The sequence below is a fragment of the Manacus candei genome, unplaced genomic scaffold (assembly GCF_025592945.1).
Source record: "Manacus candei isolate 608988 ecotype Guabito, Panama unplaced genomic scaffold, ASM2559294v1 h1tg000026l, whole genome shotgun sequence".
Taxonomy (NCBI): Eukaryota; Metazoa; Chordata; class Aves; order Passeriformes; family Pipridae; genus Manacus; species Manacus candei.
Genome location: NW_026138074.1, coordinates 3,155,155 through 3,175,449, shown reverse-complemented (window position 1 = coordinate 3,175,449; position 20,295 = coordinate 3,155,155). Strand labels below are relative to the sequence as shown.

At 37.9% G+C, this 20,295-nt stretch overlaps 1 protein-coding gene across 3 annotated transcripts in view; it reads right to left on the bottom strand.

Moving 5' to 3' along the window:
* The window catches only part of CPNE4 (copine 4), a 224,071-nt gene that overhangs the window by 172,028 nt on the left and 31,748 nt on the right, over positions 1-20,295 (bottom strand). For 2 of the 3 annotated variants that reach the window (XM_051789115.1, XM_051789113.1), the window contains exon 2: positions 6,569-6,756. In XM_051789115.1, the coding sequence (XP_051645075.1) occupies positions 6,569-6,748 (180 nt within the window). In that variant the 5' untranslated portion in view covers positions 6,749-6,756. Of the gene's footprint in view, positions 1-6,568; positions 6,757-16,984; positions 17,062-20,295 lie in introns of those variants that run through there. The other variant, XM_051789112.1, reaches the window with a different exon arrangement.

Here is a 20,295-nt window from a genome sequence, read left to right as displayed (position 1 = left end):
AGCATTTCCAGTTATCAGCCCCCTTCTACATCCAGAAGAGAAAAACTCCCAAATTTGCAAATGAATCAGAAGCTTTTCACAACAAGAACTAATTTCATAACCTCTATTGAGTGAATACATTCCCTTGCCACCAAATTGTGCATAATCTAATATAAAACATCTCATCAGAAATTTTTAATTTCCTTTCTTTGTCAGAGAAAGATCTTCCTAAGATGGTATGTTCATCTGTTACATCATTACTTACAATCATGCAAGATGCTTGTTCACCAAATTGAAATCTTAGAGTGAAATCAGAAAAATAGTATCTAGAATCCGCTCTAGCATTAACTAGAGTATTATTTTTTAAAAAATTCTTAATTTTACTAATTTTAAAAAAATAAAATTCAAACCCCACCAAACACTCAATAAACCAGCCCACTGTGAAGTCTTGCAGTTCTTTAAAGCAGAAAACAAATCCCAAATCACTGCCTAAAAATATCTATGGAAGTGCAACAATAGCATTTGGCACTGCATCTCTAAAATACTCTGAAATAAGGATGGGTCAAATAACAATCCAAACCAATCCATGTTCCTTGATGGTTTAGATAAGCTGGATCTCCAAAATATAGGACATAGTGGCTGCCTTTTTATACAGTGACAGAAAAATCAGAAGAATAAAATCCCAAATGGCATTGAGAAAATGAACAAGGATTTTCACATGAACATGTCTCCTCTAACACATGAACAAGAAACTTGAAATTAATCAGCAAGTGGCAAGTTCAAGAAATACAAGTAATATTACTTTATTCAACCACCACTTAAGCTGCAGAACCCTTATGTCCCAGGATAGTCTGAAAGTTATTTTTTAAATACAAAAACTTCTAAAGTTTTTGAACTAAGTTACAGAAGTTATTCTACCGACAATTTTTTAAATTACAAAGGCACAAATTTCTGTTTAAGAACTCCCTGAGCTGCAGATCACTGAGGGATGGCAGAGCAAGCTGGAAAGACCCTTTTATATTTCTCTGATCTCACATTTCTTCATTGCCACCAGCTAGCAACCAGATGCAAGACGGAGTTAGTCAGGCCTCAAACCTCATTCTCTATGGCTGCTGATGGTAGTTCTTGTTTCTGATCATTAAAACTTCCAGTTCTATCCAAATGCTTCATCTATTACTCTGTTCATCTCCATGAACTAAAAAGGATGTATTTATTTGCATTTATTTATATATAGGTTGTTTTGCTTTCCCCCTCGTCACAGTATTTTTGTAGTTATTTTGGGACAGTTTGGTAGAGTCATGGAATATATCATCCCACAGACTCCCCTATTTCATGGCTTATTGGCTTCTGCAGTGGGCTGTAACAGCCACAGATGGATAACATGAAAGATACTTCTGGGTATCTATGGAAACAAGTAGCTGAAGTCTGCCTCAAGGTCTCATCTTCAGATGCTTCCCTCATGCTAGGAAGGGGCAGGGAATCTCCTCCACTATCCAATATGGAGAGGAGCAAAGCGAGGCAGCAGGTGCTGGGAATGGAAATGGGGACCTGAGGCAGGTGAAGAGGCAGAGAAAGGAAAGATGATGGAATTCAGAAATTAAACAAAAGAGAGAGCAGGATTAAGTGGAAAAGCAAAGACAGATGAAGAGCAACACTATGTCCTTCCTATACCTTGATTCCTATGTAGCCTGTTTATTAGGCTCTGCTGCTATTCTATACTTTACTTGTTCAATGCATTTCCAAGCTCTCTAGTCTCTACTATCTGTTTGCATGAGGGTCTGTGTGGATGCAGGTTAATACTCAAAGAAAAAAAAAAAAAAAGAAAAACCAAGCTGGAAAATTCAGTTTTGTTAGTTTAATCTTGCCAAGCTAATCCTTGAAATGTCATGCTAAACAATAAGTGAATAACTTTTATTTTAAAAATATTTAAATATATTTAAAAATATTTTGCCCTACACATTTTTATCAAAGCTCATTGAGTTCAACGAAATTTGTGACTTCAGACAACATTTTAACAAAAAACTTATTTCAGTGAACAAACTTATCCATCCAAACAATTCCGCCCAATTTCATCAATATGAATTTTAGCAAGTGCATGTTGTCTTTGGGCGCTGCTTTATTTGCTCTGCAGTTACTTCAAGTTTAATAAAAACTTAGGAAAAATAAATAAAAAGCAAGAACTCCAGCTGGCTGTTCAAATCCACAAGGCAGCAGATACTCTATGTCCTCAAATTTTCCTGCTAAAAGCCATAAGAGTACAACTACAGGAAGCCCTCCCAGATTTCCAAACCTGGCTACTTCGCTTTTCATAGCTACAGACATCATGTTCCATCTGCTTGCTACGTGAGGCTATATGACACCTCCCAATTTCTTGTAAATCTTGTATGATCAGACACAGCTCAGCAACTTACTCAGCTTTCAAAATAACATGTATTACGGGTACTTGCCATGTGCAGATAACAACCTGTGCACAGGTCCAAGCTACTTTCTTAGGAATAAGGAGTTAATGAGAATGTCAGTGCTAGCACATCTTGGCTGAAGACTCCAATGCTATACACAATTAATATTTATTACACATGGACCTCCACGCTGCAGGTGGGTAAAATAATCATTGGAGCAAAGGAATTTATCATCATGTACCTCAGTCATTCACCATTTGAAGCTTATTACAGTAATTAAACTCCTTGAACACATTCAAATCAATATGGAAAAACAGCCATTGAATTATTATCTTAAACAGTTTAAGTACAACATTTGGCCTCTCTGCAAGTGTGTACCTGCCTAAAATTAAGACCAGAAGAGCTAAAATTCAGCCCTGGGTAGTAATACAGATAGCATAATCTTAAATTGTTCTGTATCACACCCTGTCACATCAGGCTAAAAATACAAACTTCATGTGAGAGAAAGAGTAAACTGCTGATTTTCCTGAGAGACACAATATATTATCTACATTCTAGATTGGTGGAGATAGTGCTTTTCAGATGGCATCAACATTCATATACAGAGAAATGTGACGGGAAGGTATGTGTGCACGTTTGTGCATGTGCAGGTTTGTTCGTGGGGAAACATTTACCCAGACAGGAAGAGAAAAACAGAAAGCATATCTGTCCCAGAACTGGGGACAACCCCCAGGATTCTTTGAGTACTTGTCCATGTCCTGCTCATGTTCCTACTGGTTTCACATCTGAGGAATAATGAGTCAATCGTCAGCTCATCCAGGGAACTACAGGCATGTCAATCTCACCTCGATTCCTAGGAAGTTGATACAGCAATTAATCCTGGAAACCATTTCCAGGCACATTAAGGATAAGAAAATCATCATAAGTAGTCAGAATGGACTTCTATGATGAAGAGACTGGCCTGGTAAATGAGGGAAGGGCAGTGGATATTGTCTACCTGGACTCCAGTAAGGCCTTTGACACTGCCTCCCATAAGATCTTCATGGAGGAACTGCTGATGTAGGGGAGGGATGAGTAGACAGTGAGGTGGACTGAAAACCTGCTGAACAGTTGGGCCCAGAGGCTGGTTATAGAGATGTAAAGTCCAGTTGGACAAGAGGTGGACCACAGGGGTCAATACAGGATCCAGTCCTGTTTAACACCTTCATTAGTGAGCTGGATGATGGGGCAGACTGTGCCTTCAGCAAGTTTGTAGATGACACACCTGGAGCACTCAGGGGCATCTTACCAATGTACGTAATACCTGAAGGGAGGGTCTAAAGATGACAGAGCCAGGCTTCTTTTCACTGGTGGCTAGTGACAGAACCAGAGGCAATGGCCTCTAATTGAAACATAGGAACATTAAGAACTTGTGACAACAACCAAGCACTGGCACAGGGTGCCCAGGGATTATGCAGAGTCACCCTCCTCAGATATATTCAAAAACTGTCTGACACTGTCCTGGGCAACTGGATGTAGGTGTCCCCACTTAAGCAGCAGGGGATGGACTATGTGACCTCTTGAGGTCCCTTCTAACCTCACCGATTCTGTGTCTGAAAGAAGAAAAAATAAAACAAATCAAAAAAAAAAAGCCCAAAACTAAACAAAACAGAAAAACCACAATTAAAAAACAAATAATTATATGACATTTCCAATCTCTGGAAACTGCATCTACCCACTCTACAAGAGCATCAACACATTTTCATTCTATATTTACATGTGCAGGTGGCACAATTTATACAAACATACACATATGCATACACAGTACTGCAGAACTGAAAAAGAAATCTCCTCAGCAACGGAATGACATGTTTTATCAAAATCTTCCAAGAGATAAATGTGCAAAAATTCCTCACTTTCGAGGATTATCTGTGTCTGTAGAGTAAATCCCTCACATCCTAGTGTCTCTAATTGCATGCACAATGCAATTCCATCAGCCCAACCCCACAAGCTTCAGATGCATCTGGCCTAATAGCAGCTGCGCAGCCTGCCCTCAGTACTTTTCAGAGATTTAAAAAGTATTTATATGCAAGACCATAACCTGTATTTCAGACACCTTCAACCCAGCTACTCCATGTTGATAAAACCTCCTAACAACTAGAGCATGTGATCAATATGCATGTTTCAGTAATACTGTATCTTGCTACAGTCTGTTTGGAGATGTCCAACCTACAAGGGGTTTAAGGTGCCTGGAAATTCAAGACAATTTCATGAAGGCATTAAATCCATATATACAAAACTCCTCAGTTCTCTTCCTGTTTGTGTTGCCATTTAGTGATTTCTATATTGAATATACTCACTTCACTGGTAACTAGATTTATTCTTTTTTAATTACTAATTTTTCTGCCTTCTCAGATCTTGCTGGATCATTGATTCCCATCAGCAGAAGATTCTTCCAACCAAATTATATCTTCATCTGTACCTGAGTGACTCTGCTCAATTTAGCTCAGCAATTGCAACATAATTAAAAATTCTGTTGAGAATGTGCTGGCCAGAAAAGACTCATTATGTCAGAGCTGTATTCACTCCACAGCACTGATAGGAACACGAACTAATAAAAACTTTTTATTCATACTAAAATGAATGCCCTGGACTCCCATTAGACAGTAAGAGAAACTGACATAAGATGAGAATCATATCAGTGGGCAGATCTGTTCTGCAAGAATTACTCAATTCAGAGAATAACTTTCCAAATTAAAACCACATCAAATAAAGGGAATCTCTGTTACAACATCAGAATATATAATTTAATCTACTTACTCCACTTATAACTGGCCAGAGACAAACTGTATGTGAAATACACTCAGTTATTCAGAGAACTGAAATACTGGAAAAGTTTTCATTCTACCCTTTCCAAACAGGACATTTCACTTATTTTGACCTTTAATACACTGCTTGGTTCTAGTATTTATGTGATTACTCAAAGTGCAGCTATATGCTTCTTTCTACATAGCTAGCTAAAATTACTTTCTTCAGGCTACTGTATCACCTTAAATTTTAATTAAATGGACACACTGATTTTGTAGCACTAAGACAATTGTGAGAGTTTTATATCTACTTCTAATCTGGTTTTCTACCAGGGACATTTTTAATGGTTCCACAAGAGAAAACTATGAAAAGAAGAATACCATCAAAAAAACCTTAATTTTGCTATGCTGGTGTCAACTGGTCTGGAAAAATTTCAGAGGTCCCTAGGTCAAAACCAGACAATTGGAATAAATGGAACAAAATCCCCAAAGTCTGACAAATTTGGCTGAAAATGCTAAATTAAAAGACCCTTGAATTTAGGATTTTGCTTTCTGCCTATGCTCAGAGTTATTATTTTTATCTTTTCATATATAACGCAATCTTATGCTGAATGCTGAAACTCTTGAAAGGAGACAGATGAATACGCACGCAAAATTAACTGGATTTAATACATTCCTAATTTTCTCTTATGTACTTCTATTTTCTTTTTAAAGTCACCTTTTAGCTTGTTAAACCACAAACACTCAAGTATAAGTTTGAAATAAAATAACCAACACGATGTCATTAAAAATATTACATTTCATTCTAATGTTCTTTATTTACAGTTTGAACTTCCCTAAGACATCCTATTTCCAGCTATCAATGAAATGATTTCCAAGATTAGGTACAGTAACATGAAGCAGGATTTTAATCAAACATGCAAACTGCAATACAAGGCAAATTGATCCAGCAAACACATTAGTTTTACTAACTTCAACTATGAATCCAATTGTAATGCTCAAAATTTGCAAATCAAGCTGCTCTTTCACCAGATTCCTTGCCAACTAGTAATGAATATTCCTCTCTTCCATGGCATTTTTCTTCTTGCTGTTGTAATGCCTGATAGTCATTATCCCTGTTATTATATAGCTTTCAGGAAACATGAGGCCTAAAGGGGAAAGTTTTATGATGCTTCACTCTTTAATCATCTTGATTTTTAATCTAGACTCCAAAGAGAAGTTCAAAGTTTTTGATTCAAAGTGTGTCAGCGTTAATGGAAAATCTCCCTTCACTCTTACAAGATTATGCCACAGGCTTCAAACTACTTTTTCTCTTCATTGTTCTTGCTGTTTGAAATTTGCCTCAGTTTGTCTATGCCATCATAAAGTGTCAGAAGAATAATTTTTATTCTATTAAACACTCACCTCAAACCACTGGCCATGCGACTGCATTTTAAGGATGACACAAGGATCTGGTTTTGAGAGGGCATCCCTGTCTGATATGCCTTTGCATGCAACTCGCAGTTCCACTTTAGTCAGGCATGGGCTGTTAAAAATTCCCAGGGTATTGGCTGCTGATTCATAGATGTTGCTCATTTTCTTCATTCCTTGTTCTGAAAGAGAGAAAAGGTCTATTGAGCACACTCAGTACAGCCCTTCCCTCCCTTCCAGAGGCCAACGCAAAGTTCTGCTAGACAATAACTGTGAACGAGATCCAGAGCAAGAGGGGGAAAAAATAAAATCAAAATAATAACTATAGAAAAAAGAAATAATCGTCTCATATGTTTATAAATAAATCAAGTTCAAAACTGTGATCTTGACTTCCAGCTCTGTTCCTGGTTACAGAGCTGCACTTCCCCAGGTCAAAGGATAGATAGACAGGATGGTAATTCCAAATTTCTCCTGATAACACCTTAAGAGGGCTAAATTAAATTTGTTCAACGCTCCCTCAATCTGCTTTTATTTATTAGTATTCCATCCAAAATGTATGTACTTCTTACAGAAACTTTTGGTGTAAATGCCATAGAAGGCTCCTTTCATATCAATCTTAAATTCCGAAATATATTTCACTATTTCCAAGCTTACTGCAGAAGATTACCTCCCTCCATTCCTAGGCAAGTAGTCAAGATTGATGTTCCAAGCATAAGGGCAGGATATTTGCGCTGGCAAATCTTGTTGTTATACAGTGTCTGCTCTTTTGGGTCAGGAATCACAGTTACATGAACACAGGCAGTTGGAATGGTGGGGACCTCTGGCCCTTACGTCATTATGAACACCACCAACAACCTTATAGCTCAAGCTTTTGCTCTCAACAGAAGCAAAAAAACATTTGAACGTAAAGCTTAGCAAAAATCACTATATGATTATTATTGCATCAATAAAGAAGAATATGGGAACGCTATAATTTGCTAATTTGTTTGGAACTTCACAGCCTGACCCCCAAAAATTTTTCTCCAAATACTAGGATTAGTGCCTTCACCATATTACCCTGTACGTAAGAGCTGCAAAAAATTAATCTCACACTTCTAGAGGGCAGATTTGTCTTTCCAGTTCATAAACAAGATAATTTTGTGGTCTGTTTCAAATCTTTTCACTATCTCTTCCACAACGTTCTGTTCTCAGATGCTAATGATTTTTGAGAACTGTTTCGACAAAGGTTAAATTTTGGAGATATGGAAATGAAAGTGAAGTTTTCTTTTCCTATCTCCATGAAACTAAAAATAAACCCACAAACCCACACCTATACAGTTTTCCTGTGAATTATAAAGGCAATTCAGAATAAGAGAAGTTGGCAGTACAGTGTGGACCTCTAATACACACAGATAAACTTCAGGAATGTAAGTCTGATGATGAGGCAGATGATCTCCTCCCCTTGCAGATGAGAAAAAAGTTCATTAACAATTTACAATTCTTCCAATTCAAATCTACACAACAGTTTACTGTAGGACCATTTATCTCCTGTGAATATCCCAGTCTGATGGGTTTGATATGTTTTTAAGTGAAGTGAGTGTGGATGGACTCTAACCCCCCTCTTGAGCTCAGGCCCTATGTGCCTATTTCCTTATGGTAAAAGAGGCTTGAAATGTGAACCACGCCACAACCATAGTGCCTGACATCCTAAAATCAACAAATAGTCTCCTTCAGCTCTTCCCAATTACTTGGAAATATTATCACCTGAACTACTGTACCTTGGATTCAGTGTTAGGAAAGAAACATGACTAAGAAAAAAGGCAAAACTAAACAAAATATAGAAAAGGTAATGATATTATGCTACATTATAAAGCCCTAAGAGCAATCTCAAGTTCTACATGATGTATTCTTATAGAGTAGTTTGGTTTATCTTCTATTTTTAGCTAAGAGTCCTGACACTGAAGATAAACCAGCACAGCTCAAATCTCAAAGTCTTTTATAGAGTAGGAACAACATTTTGTGCTGGGTCAATTCATGACAGTGCTGGCAAGATCGTAGCTCTAGCTTGAGAGCAACACCAAGCAGAGGGAATTGAGCTCTAGCTTAATTGGAACTACTCTGATACAATCACAAATCGAGAAGCAATGACCTGCATTCAAAGAGGGACCTGAAATCTGATACCTCAAAGAAGTGATTGGAAAAAGTGCTACCAAAAGTGATGATTCAAAACTATGTTTGGAAGACTGGTTTGCTTCTTTTTGTTGCCTTTTTTTTTTCAAAAAAAGAACACATTAAGGTGGTGATACTGTGACAAATCCACTGAAGGTTACTATTCAGCTAAAAATTACAGAGAAGATTATATGTATTTATAAATATGTATGTATTTATATGTATCTTGCTAGCAATCATTACAATCTTTTTTTTTTCATTCTACTCCTAATATATCCCAGATATATGATGTCAGGAGCCTAAGTTTCCATCAACTAAGATTACAAAAACACTGCGAGGAACTGAGGTGGGGGGAAAGACTGTTGTCTAATTATTCATCATTTTATAATCCCATCTCCTTCAGAAAGCTGCTCAACAAGATCATCCCACACATTTACGAGACATTTTTACATGTTGCCCTTTCCAAATTGAAATCCATTTGAAAATTGGGTTAATTCTGTCTAATGCACATCATACATCATTAATAAAATGTCATCCTTTGTGCAAAAATAGGTTGGTGATTTAATTAAACTGGATGATTTCAACACTGAAGAGGAAAAAGTAGCAGAGTGAGGGGGAGAGGTGTATTTTTCTTCCTCCTACAATAATTATACACTGTGTTTTAGAACAGTGAGCAAGTATAAAATTACATTTCTTTTTATCACTACAACTATTACTTCAGCTTTTACAAGTTCTAAATTTATCAATGGAAAAGATCAAGCCACATCTTCTGTTTCATTATATTCTTCTTTTAATATAATCATCAGCTTGGGCTGTTGTATTGATGTCCCGTTACCAGGGAGCTAGGGGCCTGGAAAATAGATTTTGAGCCTGCCAAAAATAGCTAAAAAAGGTATTATTTTATACAAACACAGAGAAGTTAGATTGCGTAAGAAGTTTTTTGTCAATTAACTACGTACATTGTTGATGGAGGAAAAAAAAGCTAATTTTTCTTTGCTACAAACTTTTCCTTTTTCAGTTCATTAGAACCTTATTATTCCTTCAACGTCCATGAGGTTTCAATATTCACTGAAAAAGAGCTGTATCCGTGAGAGGAAAGCAAAAGCATATGTAGCAAAGTAAGTGAACTGGTCATACACTACTAAAATTTTCAGTTTGTTGCTGCACATGTTCTCTTCCATTTCCTCTGGAAAAGAGGAAAACAGGGCTTCCCACACAAACTTACAAGACAGTGGTAGACTGGATGGAATGGGGAAGCAAAACCAGGCCTGGTTTCACCTCCCCATGGTGAAACAGCAAGGAAGAAGGCAGTACTAACAGGAAAAGAAGTCTTGAATTGCACTGTGCTGAAAGTAAACCATGTACAAGGTTATTTTTAAAGAGATTCATGGTTCATTGATGTGAAATTCCTGATGAGGTGGAAAATAAAGAATATATAGCCAAATTCTTCTCCATGGTGTCCAGTGACAGGACAAGAAGCAATTGGCACAAACTGAAATACAGGAAATTCTAATTAAGGAAAAGAAAACTTTTTACTGTAAGGTTGGTTGAACACCAACAAGCTTCTCACAGAACTTGTGGAGTATCCATACTTAAAAATATCCAAAACTTGTCTGGACACGGCCCTGAGCAACCTCCTTTAAGCAGAGGCTTAGAACAGATGATCTGCAGAGGTCCTTTTCAACCCCTGCTACTCTGTGATTAAGCAGAAAACAATCAAAGTATAATCTTTTAGTGTATAGATTGTGATATGTTGCTGAGTGCTATTCAGTGATTTCAATCCCTTGGTTCCAAAATCATGCAGAAAATTGCAAGACAGAGATGAGCTCAACAATTCTTGTCCAAAGTCTACAAAAGTCTCCCATATGTAGGTATCTCATTAAAAGCAACGGCACATAAATCCAGAAGATCATGCCTGCCTATATGATTGGGTTACACTGAAAATCAGTGTTACACATTTGACAGGCGGATTTTCCATTCAGGGGGACTGAATGGCTTAAAATGTTCAGTCATATAGTGACTACAAAAGTAAGGATCTCCATGATGCGAAGTACAAACAGTACACGCCTCTCTCCGAGATCTAAGAGACTTGAATTCAGCTTACACAATCAAATCCACCTTGTTACAACATGGTGATCCACACAGGGCTTTAGAGAACCTCACAGCAAACTAATAACCAGGCTCCTTAGATTCACCATGAAATAAATCTAAGATGCTACCTGAATTCAGATTTCAAGTTTTCTCCTCTGCCTACCCTGTAATTTTGCTCTCCTACAAACACAGTGTCCAAAAAGCTTTTCTGCAAGATGCCTGGGTGAAGAATGAAGACATTGCTTCTCTACAGCACCTTGCTAAGAGTCAGGGAAACATGCACACTCAGCCTCACCTTCAGTTTAGGTAGTAAGTGAGCAGCAAATGAGAAAGATGCTGAGATTAAAAGCAGTAACCAGTGTGCTCTGCATTTAGGAAAAGGTCTTGTTATTTAGAAACCAGAACTCCAGGCCAAAGTACAAGCAAATGAATTCTGGGTTAGAAGGTTTCCCGTCGCCGTATATTGAGAGTTGCGTCTGAATCATTTGTTTTACTGGCACGCTGGTCATGAAATGAAAATAAGCCAATAGCATCTGCCTGCTTCTGCAAAAGTAAACAGCAAGAGTCTGCACCTGGAAAAGTAAATTATGTTCATAGTATGTGTATGCAGTGGGAAATACTAATGTAGGATTACATGAAATAAGAGCTGTGAATAAGTGCCTCCAAAAGAGGGCAGGCCTAAAAGCACTGGATGTTGTGGCACTAGCTGCTCCCTACTTATTTATACCTATGAATTATATATGGGATAGACATTTAGCGTTAAAAACACATGAGCAGCACAGCTCTCTAGACAGAGAGTTTTGTACCAACAGTTTCTTCAAGGTTTAAAGTCTAATAAAAGTAAATACAAAAACCAAATCTACAGTTAGCACCTTAAAATTCATAAAACTCAGACTACCAGTTTCTGCTGGAAAACAATTAGTGCTCCACTGTTTAAAAGAGATGGAAAACTACTTTTCTATGTTATTAAGAATTGTGATCCTTGTAGCCCTAGGAAAATGGCTTCCTCTAGTTCTGTTCTACATTCTTGATTTAAGTTACAACTCAAAATCAAAATCTAAATAGTCATGTTCATTTTTACGTGAAATCACAAGCTTTAAGTGACAAACAGAATCTGATTAAATAACAGGACATTTTGAAAGCATACTGAAGTTTTTATAGGGTCTGATCTGAGATCCACAGAAGTCAGTGAGAAAATAACCCATTGATTTCAACAAAGTAGGCAGCTGAGTAATATAGTGCCCCAAGCAATCCTGTTTTGTCCCATTGTATTTCATCATTTGGCAACACAATAATGAAAAAGAATCATCAGGCACAGAGGATTCAAGTGCCTTAGAACTGCCTTTTGGGGCCTGACCCAAACTCCACTAACCTTATTAATTGGTTTCAAATGTGCATTTCTCAGGCCCTGAAGATTTTATCTGCTTCTATTCTGTCTTCCATTATGATACAAGATGAAGTTATGAAAAATACAGTAAGAGTGAGATTTATAGAAAAGGCTGAAATTATGTTGGGTGTTCAGGCAAAAGAGTTTTAAAACATTCCTCTGTTTAATTACTTTTTTGGTTCCAGCAGAATGTAGGCCATGGACCCCTTCAAAGAATGATACTAAATGAGGTGAGCAATTATTTTACTTTAAGAAACTTTATGTGATTGGTAATTCCCAGTCTCAAGGAATTACTCTATCAATTTTTGGCATCAAGGCTTCCTTGGTTGTGAAAAGCAAGCCCATTCCTTCTCATTCAGCTGTGTGGCTGGTAAATAAGCTTTCTGCAAATGAGGAAAGATGGGAATTCATCAGGAGGTCCTGATACAGCAAGTTCATTAAATTAATATTCCAGCTGCTTAACTGGGAGCTCACTAAGATATATGGCTTGCCAAGGTCTGAACAGAGAGCCCAGAGTGATAGCAGATAGCCCAGATAGAAAGCAGACCTATCTCTATTAAAAAATGTAGGTCAGTGATTGGAAACCAGTGATCAGCCACAGAAGATGTTGTTTGTTGCCCTCATTTCCTCTGTGAAGCAACATCTTTTTTACGGTAACATTTTCATAGCAAAGGGTCTTCTGTAACCTCTGTTACATTGTTTGACCGACTTCACCATGAACTGGTTTTTTCCTTATTTTGTCTAATCTTTTTTGCTACTGTGGCCATTGCTTTGGCCTGTCTAGGTGCATCTCTGGAAACTTACTTCTCATGAACAATAAGTGCAATCTTAAAACGTAGTCATTCGATTGCTTATCTTTGACCACACTCCCAGACTCCTGATTATCAGCCATATCACTGCACAAGACTCTTCTTCTATTGGCATTAAAAATTATTCTGGTCAACATTCACTGTATTATAAAGACGTTTAAATGATCATAGATAATACAGACAAAATGCCAGTTGCCAAAATTAATTTGAATATGAATTATTGTGTAAGGAGAAGTCAACAGGTTAGCTAGACCACTCCACAGGACACTCTGTGCAATTAAAAATACAATTTTCCCTTCTTCCCTTTGATTCTCTGACTCATACAAAAATTAACAAGGATTTATTTAAAGTTACACCTACCAAAGTTTGATAAAGGCCTTTGAGAAATGAGCAACAAACTCAGTACGGAAGGAGGATCTGGAGAATCCACAGCAGTGCTATTGTGAACAATAAGACAGATCAGTTAATGCAAGTAATCTATTTGGACAGAAGGGGAGAAGGTTCAGAACAAAGTGCCAGCAGTGTAAATGGAAATATACACACACTGACAGCTCAAAGGGACTCATTACCATAGAACCAGCTGTTTCAATTATAAGGGGAGAAGGGAAAGTCACTAGAAAGAAATTGAGACATCTAATGTATGACAAAACACTGTAAAAAGTGTGCTATCCCTATATAAATAACCCCATTCCAGTTAAGAGAGGGGAAATCCCCACGATAACTGAAGCAGTGGCCAGTTCTGGATGCTCTGAGTGGACCCCACTGAAGTCAGACTTGATGCAATGCAAAGCACCTGTAAGAGTCAGTCACTAAAATACACATATTCTATTATCCTCTACTAGAAGTTCAAATCTAAGATTCTCTCTTGCTCCTTTAGTATGTAGCTAATGCCATTAGTCACCTCTTAGTTCGCAGAGTTCCCAATGTCTTCGTGCTTACAACGCTGTAATATACAGGAGAAAGACAGGAGGCTGAACAAACACAAGATCAAAATAACCTTCCTAGAGATAAATGGAGACAACTCCCCTACTAGAAAGCAGTATCAACATTTACTACTGGAAAAGCAGCAGAAATTTTTTTTCCCCCAGAATTAACCAAAGTCTGTTTTATTTGCATTCAGTGGATTTGTACCAGTCACAAGGAGTCTGCCTCTCCCACAACAAGGATGGCTTACAGGCTGGTTACAGAGGGTGTGTAGTGTCTTAATAACAGAATTTTCTAAGACAGTGTGGTGTCTTAATAACAGAATGTATTTTATTTGGAACAGTGTAGAGGCCAGAAAGAAAACAGATTGATGCATCTATGTGCTGACACACAGTAACAGCTAGCCCCACAGTTGTCTGATTATCCACAATTTTATTTGCTTAAATATTCCTATCTAAATCCTTCACTTGCAGCTCAATAATGTCAAGCAAAAACATTAAATAGTCCCAGTGTTGCTCATAAAAATGACATATTTTAACTCAGAAAACATTAATGAAAGTAGCTTCATTCTTAATCTCATTTTGATTTGCAAAGCCATTAGAACTGATGTTCCACAGCCCTTTCTCACCATTATAGAAGTCAAAAATGTATTTAAAAAGCAAGAGAAAGAAATGCCGACAAAGTTCAAACTCTCCTATAACTTGAGTCCCTGAGCTGATGATTTATGAGTGGGACTGAATAATATGAAGCCCCAGTAAAATTCAGGCTGCCAAATAAACAAATGATTTGCCTACTGGTTTTGTTATTGGGTCTCAGGAGTCTGGCATTACTACAGCAGAGATAATACCTGAAGCACAGGCAGCTGTAAGCACAGGGATTAGGCATCGATACATGAAAAAGCTCAGGACCATTGAATCCACTGCAAACATCACACTGAGGAGTTTCACACACACAAAAACCCAAACCTATTATATGCAAGCATGCATGGTTTGTGAATATAAGTGACGTGTAAGCCCAGTAAATCACAGAAATTCAACTGAATCTCTCTAATCAAAAACTTCAAAGCTACTAGCATGTGATATTTATTTGACTACTTATCACTAAAAGCCATTACAATTTCCTTAGGTTTGCCATTTTCATTTGCTGCTTGTACTAAGCAACATATCAAATGAAACACAGGAACAGAAGTTTATTCACTCCAAGGATATGTGTTTGCTGCTTTTCTTAAATCAGCTCTCACAGTTAGGTATTAGAGGGAAAATAAAGGTGTCATAACAAGAACTGAAGCTTTATACTACAGTTACTTATCCAAGAATCTTAAATAATTGGATATTTCACTATACTTCAGAGAAAGATAAGCCTGGAACAAAATCAAATAATCCCAGCACTCCAAGGTGTAGCAGTCACAATTCTGCTATCAGCTGAGAGCCTTCAGTGAGGTGAAACAATTCTTGAAATAATTAGCCAATTCTGAACGACAAGAAAGATTTATAGTCTACTATGTTAATCCTTGCATTATCACCTGCACACACATAAAATACATTTGAAATTACAATTACCTTTTACCCACCTTGGAAAAACCCACTGGCTATCAGCTAGAAGAGAATCATAGAATTGTTTAGGTTGAACAGACCCCTAAGATCATGAGTCCAGCCACTAACCCAGCACTGCCAAGTCTACCACTAAACCATGTCTCTAAGCACCACATCTACACATCTTTTAAATACCTCCAGGGATGCTGAATCAACCACTTCCCTGGGAAGCCTGTTCCAGTGCTTCACAACCACTTCCCTGGGAAGCCTGTTCCAGTGCTTCACAACCACTTCCCTGGGAAGCCTGTTCCAGTGCTTGACAACCATTTCAGTGAAGAATTTTTTCCTAATGTCTGATCTAAACCTCCCCTAGTGCAACTTGAGGCCATTTCCTCGGGTCCTATTGCTTGTTACTTGGTAATGAAGCAGCAAGTTGTATTCCTCAGTTACACTCAATTACACCAAAGTATGTATATAAACACATGTCATGCTTGAAAGAGTTTATCCATTTACAGATGTAACATATTGCAAACTGCTAATTTTCCTCAACAGATGGCTATAATGGCTTTTCCTGTAGCATAAAAATGATTCTACAAGAGAAGCTGCTTCCTGCTGCTAATCCAAAGATAGGCACATCAAGAACAGCAGTGAAGAAGAACTTCCCATTTACTGTTCAGTTCTTGCACTTGCAATATAACCAGAAGTATACTTCCTATAAGTTGGCTCAGGGCTTCTTAGCAGCGTGAGAAAACCTAAATTTACCTACTACACAGGGGCCACAATGAGCCCAAAACTGGAACTGAGCTTTAAAGTCAAGTTGCTCTGTCAGGTAGGACAGGAGCAGAAGAAAGGGAGCGACAGACAGTGCCGCAAGCAGTTGCTCTATCACTTTGTAGTCTCTTGCCAAACATGCTTGACCTCTTTCTCAGTAACAACCAGAACTCCTATGGCCTCCTGTGACTCTGACACACGAGGAACAGTCTGCCCACCCTCAGGGGCTGCTGGGGAATGAACACCTTTGCCAGCCAGTCCTGAATTCACTTCCTTTGCAACAGAGGTTCAGGGACAACAGATTGGGTTTGTACCACTAGTTTAAGTTAGAGCATGAGCCTTTCTTGTCTTCTTGTCATTTACTTACTTTCTATTTCCTTTTCAAGATCCTTGATCAAATGTTTGAAGTGTCACACAGGAGACTTAGGCCAAGCACACACTGAAACTGTCTCAGCTAAATTGGAAAGGGATACGATCACATTGCAGCTCCAACTGTAGGCACCAGAAAATCCTAAAGGATATGCAGCTCTGTCAGCCAAATTATACTTATATAGAGTGTTAATTTCTTTCCTAGATTCATTTCTACTAGCTCAGTCTGACTTTTCAGCCATATCCTACTCCCTGTCTGGAGTGTTTTGCAATCAAAGTAGCCCCGTACCATGATAGTCTCCAAAGAAGCTAGTAGCTATTTTTGGTATCAAACTGATTCATAAAAGAATTGCAGCATGCTGTCAGCAAAAGGTCCTACCAGTGCCAAATGTACTGCTGGTGCCAGTGTCGTGCCATTCCTCTGCTGGTGTGTCCATGCTCCACAGGATCTGTGCTCTACTGAGCTACTAAAGATGGGTCCTAATGCGTCAGGACACAGCGCAGCCTCATATAGATCCTAACCTGGGCCCTGGAAGCAACAGAGCTTTGTCAGCAATGTTATAGCAGAGCTACTTCCTTCTGACACAGTGCCAAGGCTTTGGCTAAATATCACTTTTGAAAACAAGCTCTAGAAACCCAAGCCACCAAGAGTTTTCAAGTTTTTCTCTTCCTTGGGAATTCTTGGGATATGAGAAATATCTTTGTCAACAACTAACACAGATGAGAAGCAAGATACTTGGAATGTCTTTTAGAAAACTTTGTCTGACACAAGGTTGTCTCTTAAATACTTCTAAAAGGAACCTATGAGTATACACAAGAGTTATGTCTTCCTTGTGAAATCTGCAAGTCCCCATCAGTCTTTGCTAGCATGTACTGACAACAAAAGGGTAAAACAAACAATTTAGCTCTGTTAGTTATTATAGAGTTTGGAGGCAGAAGGAAGGGGGTCTCTGTTCCTAAAATAATGCACACAAAAAAAATGGACTGACACCATCAGTATTGATGGAAGTCCTACTGCCAACTGCCACTCACAAAAAACATCATTACATCTGCTGATCTTGACATCACTGCCTGCTAGGAGAATATTTTGTGAAGTTCACACTACGTAAGCAGTACCCTTGGATTTGGGCACATATTGTACAGGGCTTCACCTACATCTTTCTTTACAGGACAAAGTGCTATAAAGTCCATGAACCACCCATTGACAGACAGAAAGCAGTGCCAGTAAGCCAGCAGTGACGGCCCTCAAGGGAGAAGAGACACAAGAGGTTGGTATTAAAGTTCCAGCCAGATTGTTCTACTTCACAAATGGGATGACTCTGATCAGATTGTCTAAGATATAGTTCTGTATGAATTGACAGTTTAAAGGAATTCCCAGGCTTTCCCTCCAAACCTGTGAAACTGTTAATTCACTTCCTCACCTGCCTTCTGCTGAATATGATTGCTCTCCGAACAGAAATTTATCAACTCTCCTACATTGCTTACCAAGAGACAATTGCAAAGCATCAGGGAGATAAAGAATGGCAAAGCAGAGTCACAATGATGTAATATTCTGCTTTACATGGTGGTGGAAGACCTCAGAAGATGACAGTCTTTGCTCTAAGGATAAATAGCAGCAGCATAAGTGAAACTCAAGAAGAGAGAAAACAAGCATTTCATTGAGCCTAGCTCAGGTAGATGTCTAAGTCGCCAGCATGTTTGAAATACCAACACAGTTGAAAGCTTTATAAGCCTAAATAAAACAGCTGTCAGTGCTTCACTCAAAAGTGATGCTGAAGAGCTTTGGTAAAAATAAAGGTGTGAAGTCAAACTGCAACATCTGGTTGTGCCTGACTTTTCCTCCCCAAAAGCTACATGCCCTGCACTTGACGACAAGAACTTGTACTGTGATGTTCTTGGCCTCACCATCAAGAGACAGAAACATCAAACAAGCCTGGTAAAACTCCTCATGCTTGTGGAAAGATTAATATTTCCTAAGACACAGAAGAGTAGAAGCCTCAATAGATATCATATGATGCTAAAAAGGAGTGGTGATAACTAAGCTAGATTCCAAGTATTCTGTGAGAGCTGCCAAGAACTAAAGAAAACGTAAAATTTAGAATATGCTAAAACCTGATAGTTGCTCAGAGCACAAAGCAATGTCTTCCTTGTTCAAGTATTTATATCTGGTTTTAACTCTAAGAGGACAGCCATCAGACTCCTGTACATGTTTTTAGAAATAGGAATAACATGTTGACAATAACCAAAACACAACTGTAACAACAGATGATACTCAAATTGGTCTTCGAATACTTCAACCACACAAGGCATTTAATATTTACTGTGTGTTTATCTGTGTCTTATTCTGGATCCAGGGCAAATAGATCCAATAGTCATAGACATTTTTCGTAACTTAAAAAAAGATAAGATTATCATTTCATATAACTAATGGTCTAATGCATCAACATGTTTCAATGTACACAAGTGTAAGGTAACTCCAGAATGAAGAGTTTTGAAAGGCCTTCACGAGTATGGAATCCAAGATATTAATTTTTGTTCCTCTTAGTAGAGAGAGGTGGAACACTTGTTTTTCATTTCCTTCTCTAGGGTCAGCAGCCCTGATAGGTGCTGGGAGAGTAAAAGAAAAAACAAAAAACTCCATACAAATTAATAATAGAGAGCATGGGTTATAGTAAATGCATGCCCTCACAGATCTGTCCATTCAATTCATGTCTATCAAAATTCAGCGACAGATCTTTAAATACTTCTTTATAACTGTGGTATCAAATCCAGCCTTGAATACCTATAGAAAAGATGCACTAAAATGTTCTAAAATATCAGAAAAGATATGCCTTTTTAAAAGCATTTTGTTGTTTCAGTCATAAGCACTCTCTACCAGTTACAAACATTACAGCAATTGAGATCTGACCCAGTGAATGATGGATGACACTCTTTATGCTCCTGAGCCAAACCTCAAATTTTACCTATAATTTCTGCCCTCTACAATAACGAGGTCCTTGACTGCTGTTGCATTAAGTCTGTAATGAGATGGAATGCACAGTCATACCTTTTAGTGTTCTAAATTGCTTCAACTTTGGTGTAAATACATCAACAAAAACCATGTTGGGATATTAAGTACAGAGTAATACATCTGAGTAAGATGTTCAGTTGCTGATGTTATATGAAAATTATTTCTATATTTCACTGAAGAATTCTTCAAATGATTCACTTGAGTAATATGTTATTAAATGAAGCACATAAAAAGAGACATCTTGAGCATTAACTTAATTGAAGGTAGAAATAACACTGACAAATATTTAATACTTACTGGAGGAACACTCCAATTCTTCTCATGAGATTTTTACCATAAACTAGAAAGCCTGACATGAAAGTACATTTCCTACCTGTGTTGGCTCTTACTTTTACCTTTTACAGGAAAGTGAGCATTTTGCAACATGTTAAGAAAACTGTTTCAATCAATTGATTACTGTAGCATTTCTTATTTAGCTACTACTTCAAGTACGAAGTTTCAGCTTGCTTTTTCCATTCCTCCTCTTTTTCAGCCTCTGAATAGCCATGTTCTTTCCATCTATGGTAAGTAACCTATGACCACCTTTTCTATTTTAGATCTCTGCCAAGATTATGCTTCCAAATTAGACAGATTGCCCAAGAAAAATCTCAGAGCAGTTTGAACATACCTGCATGCTGTTG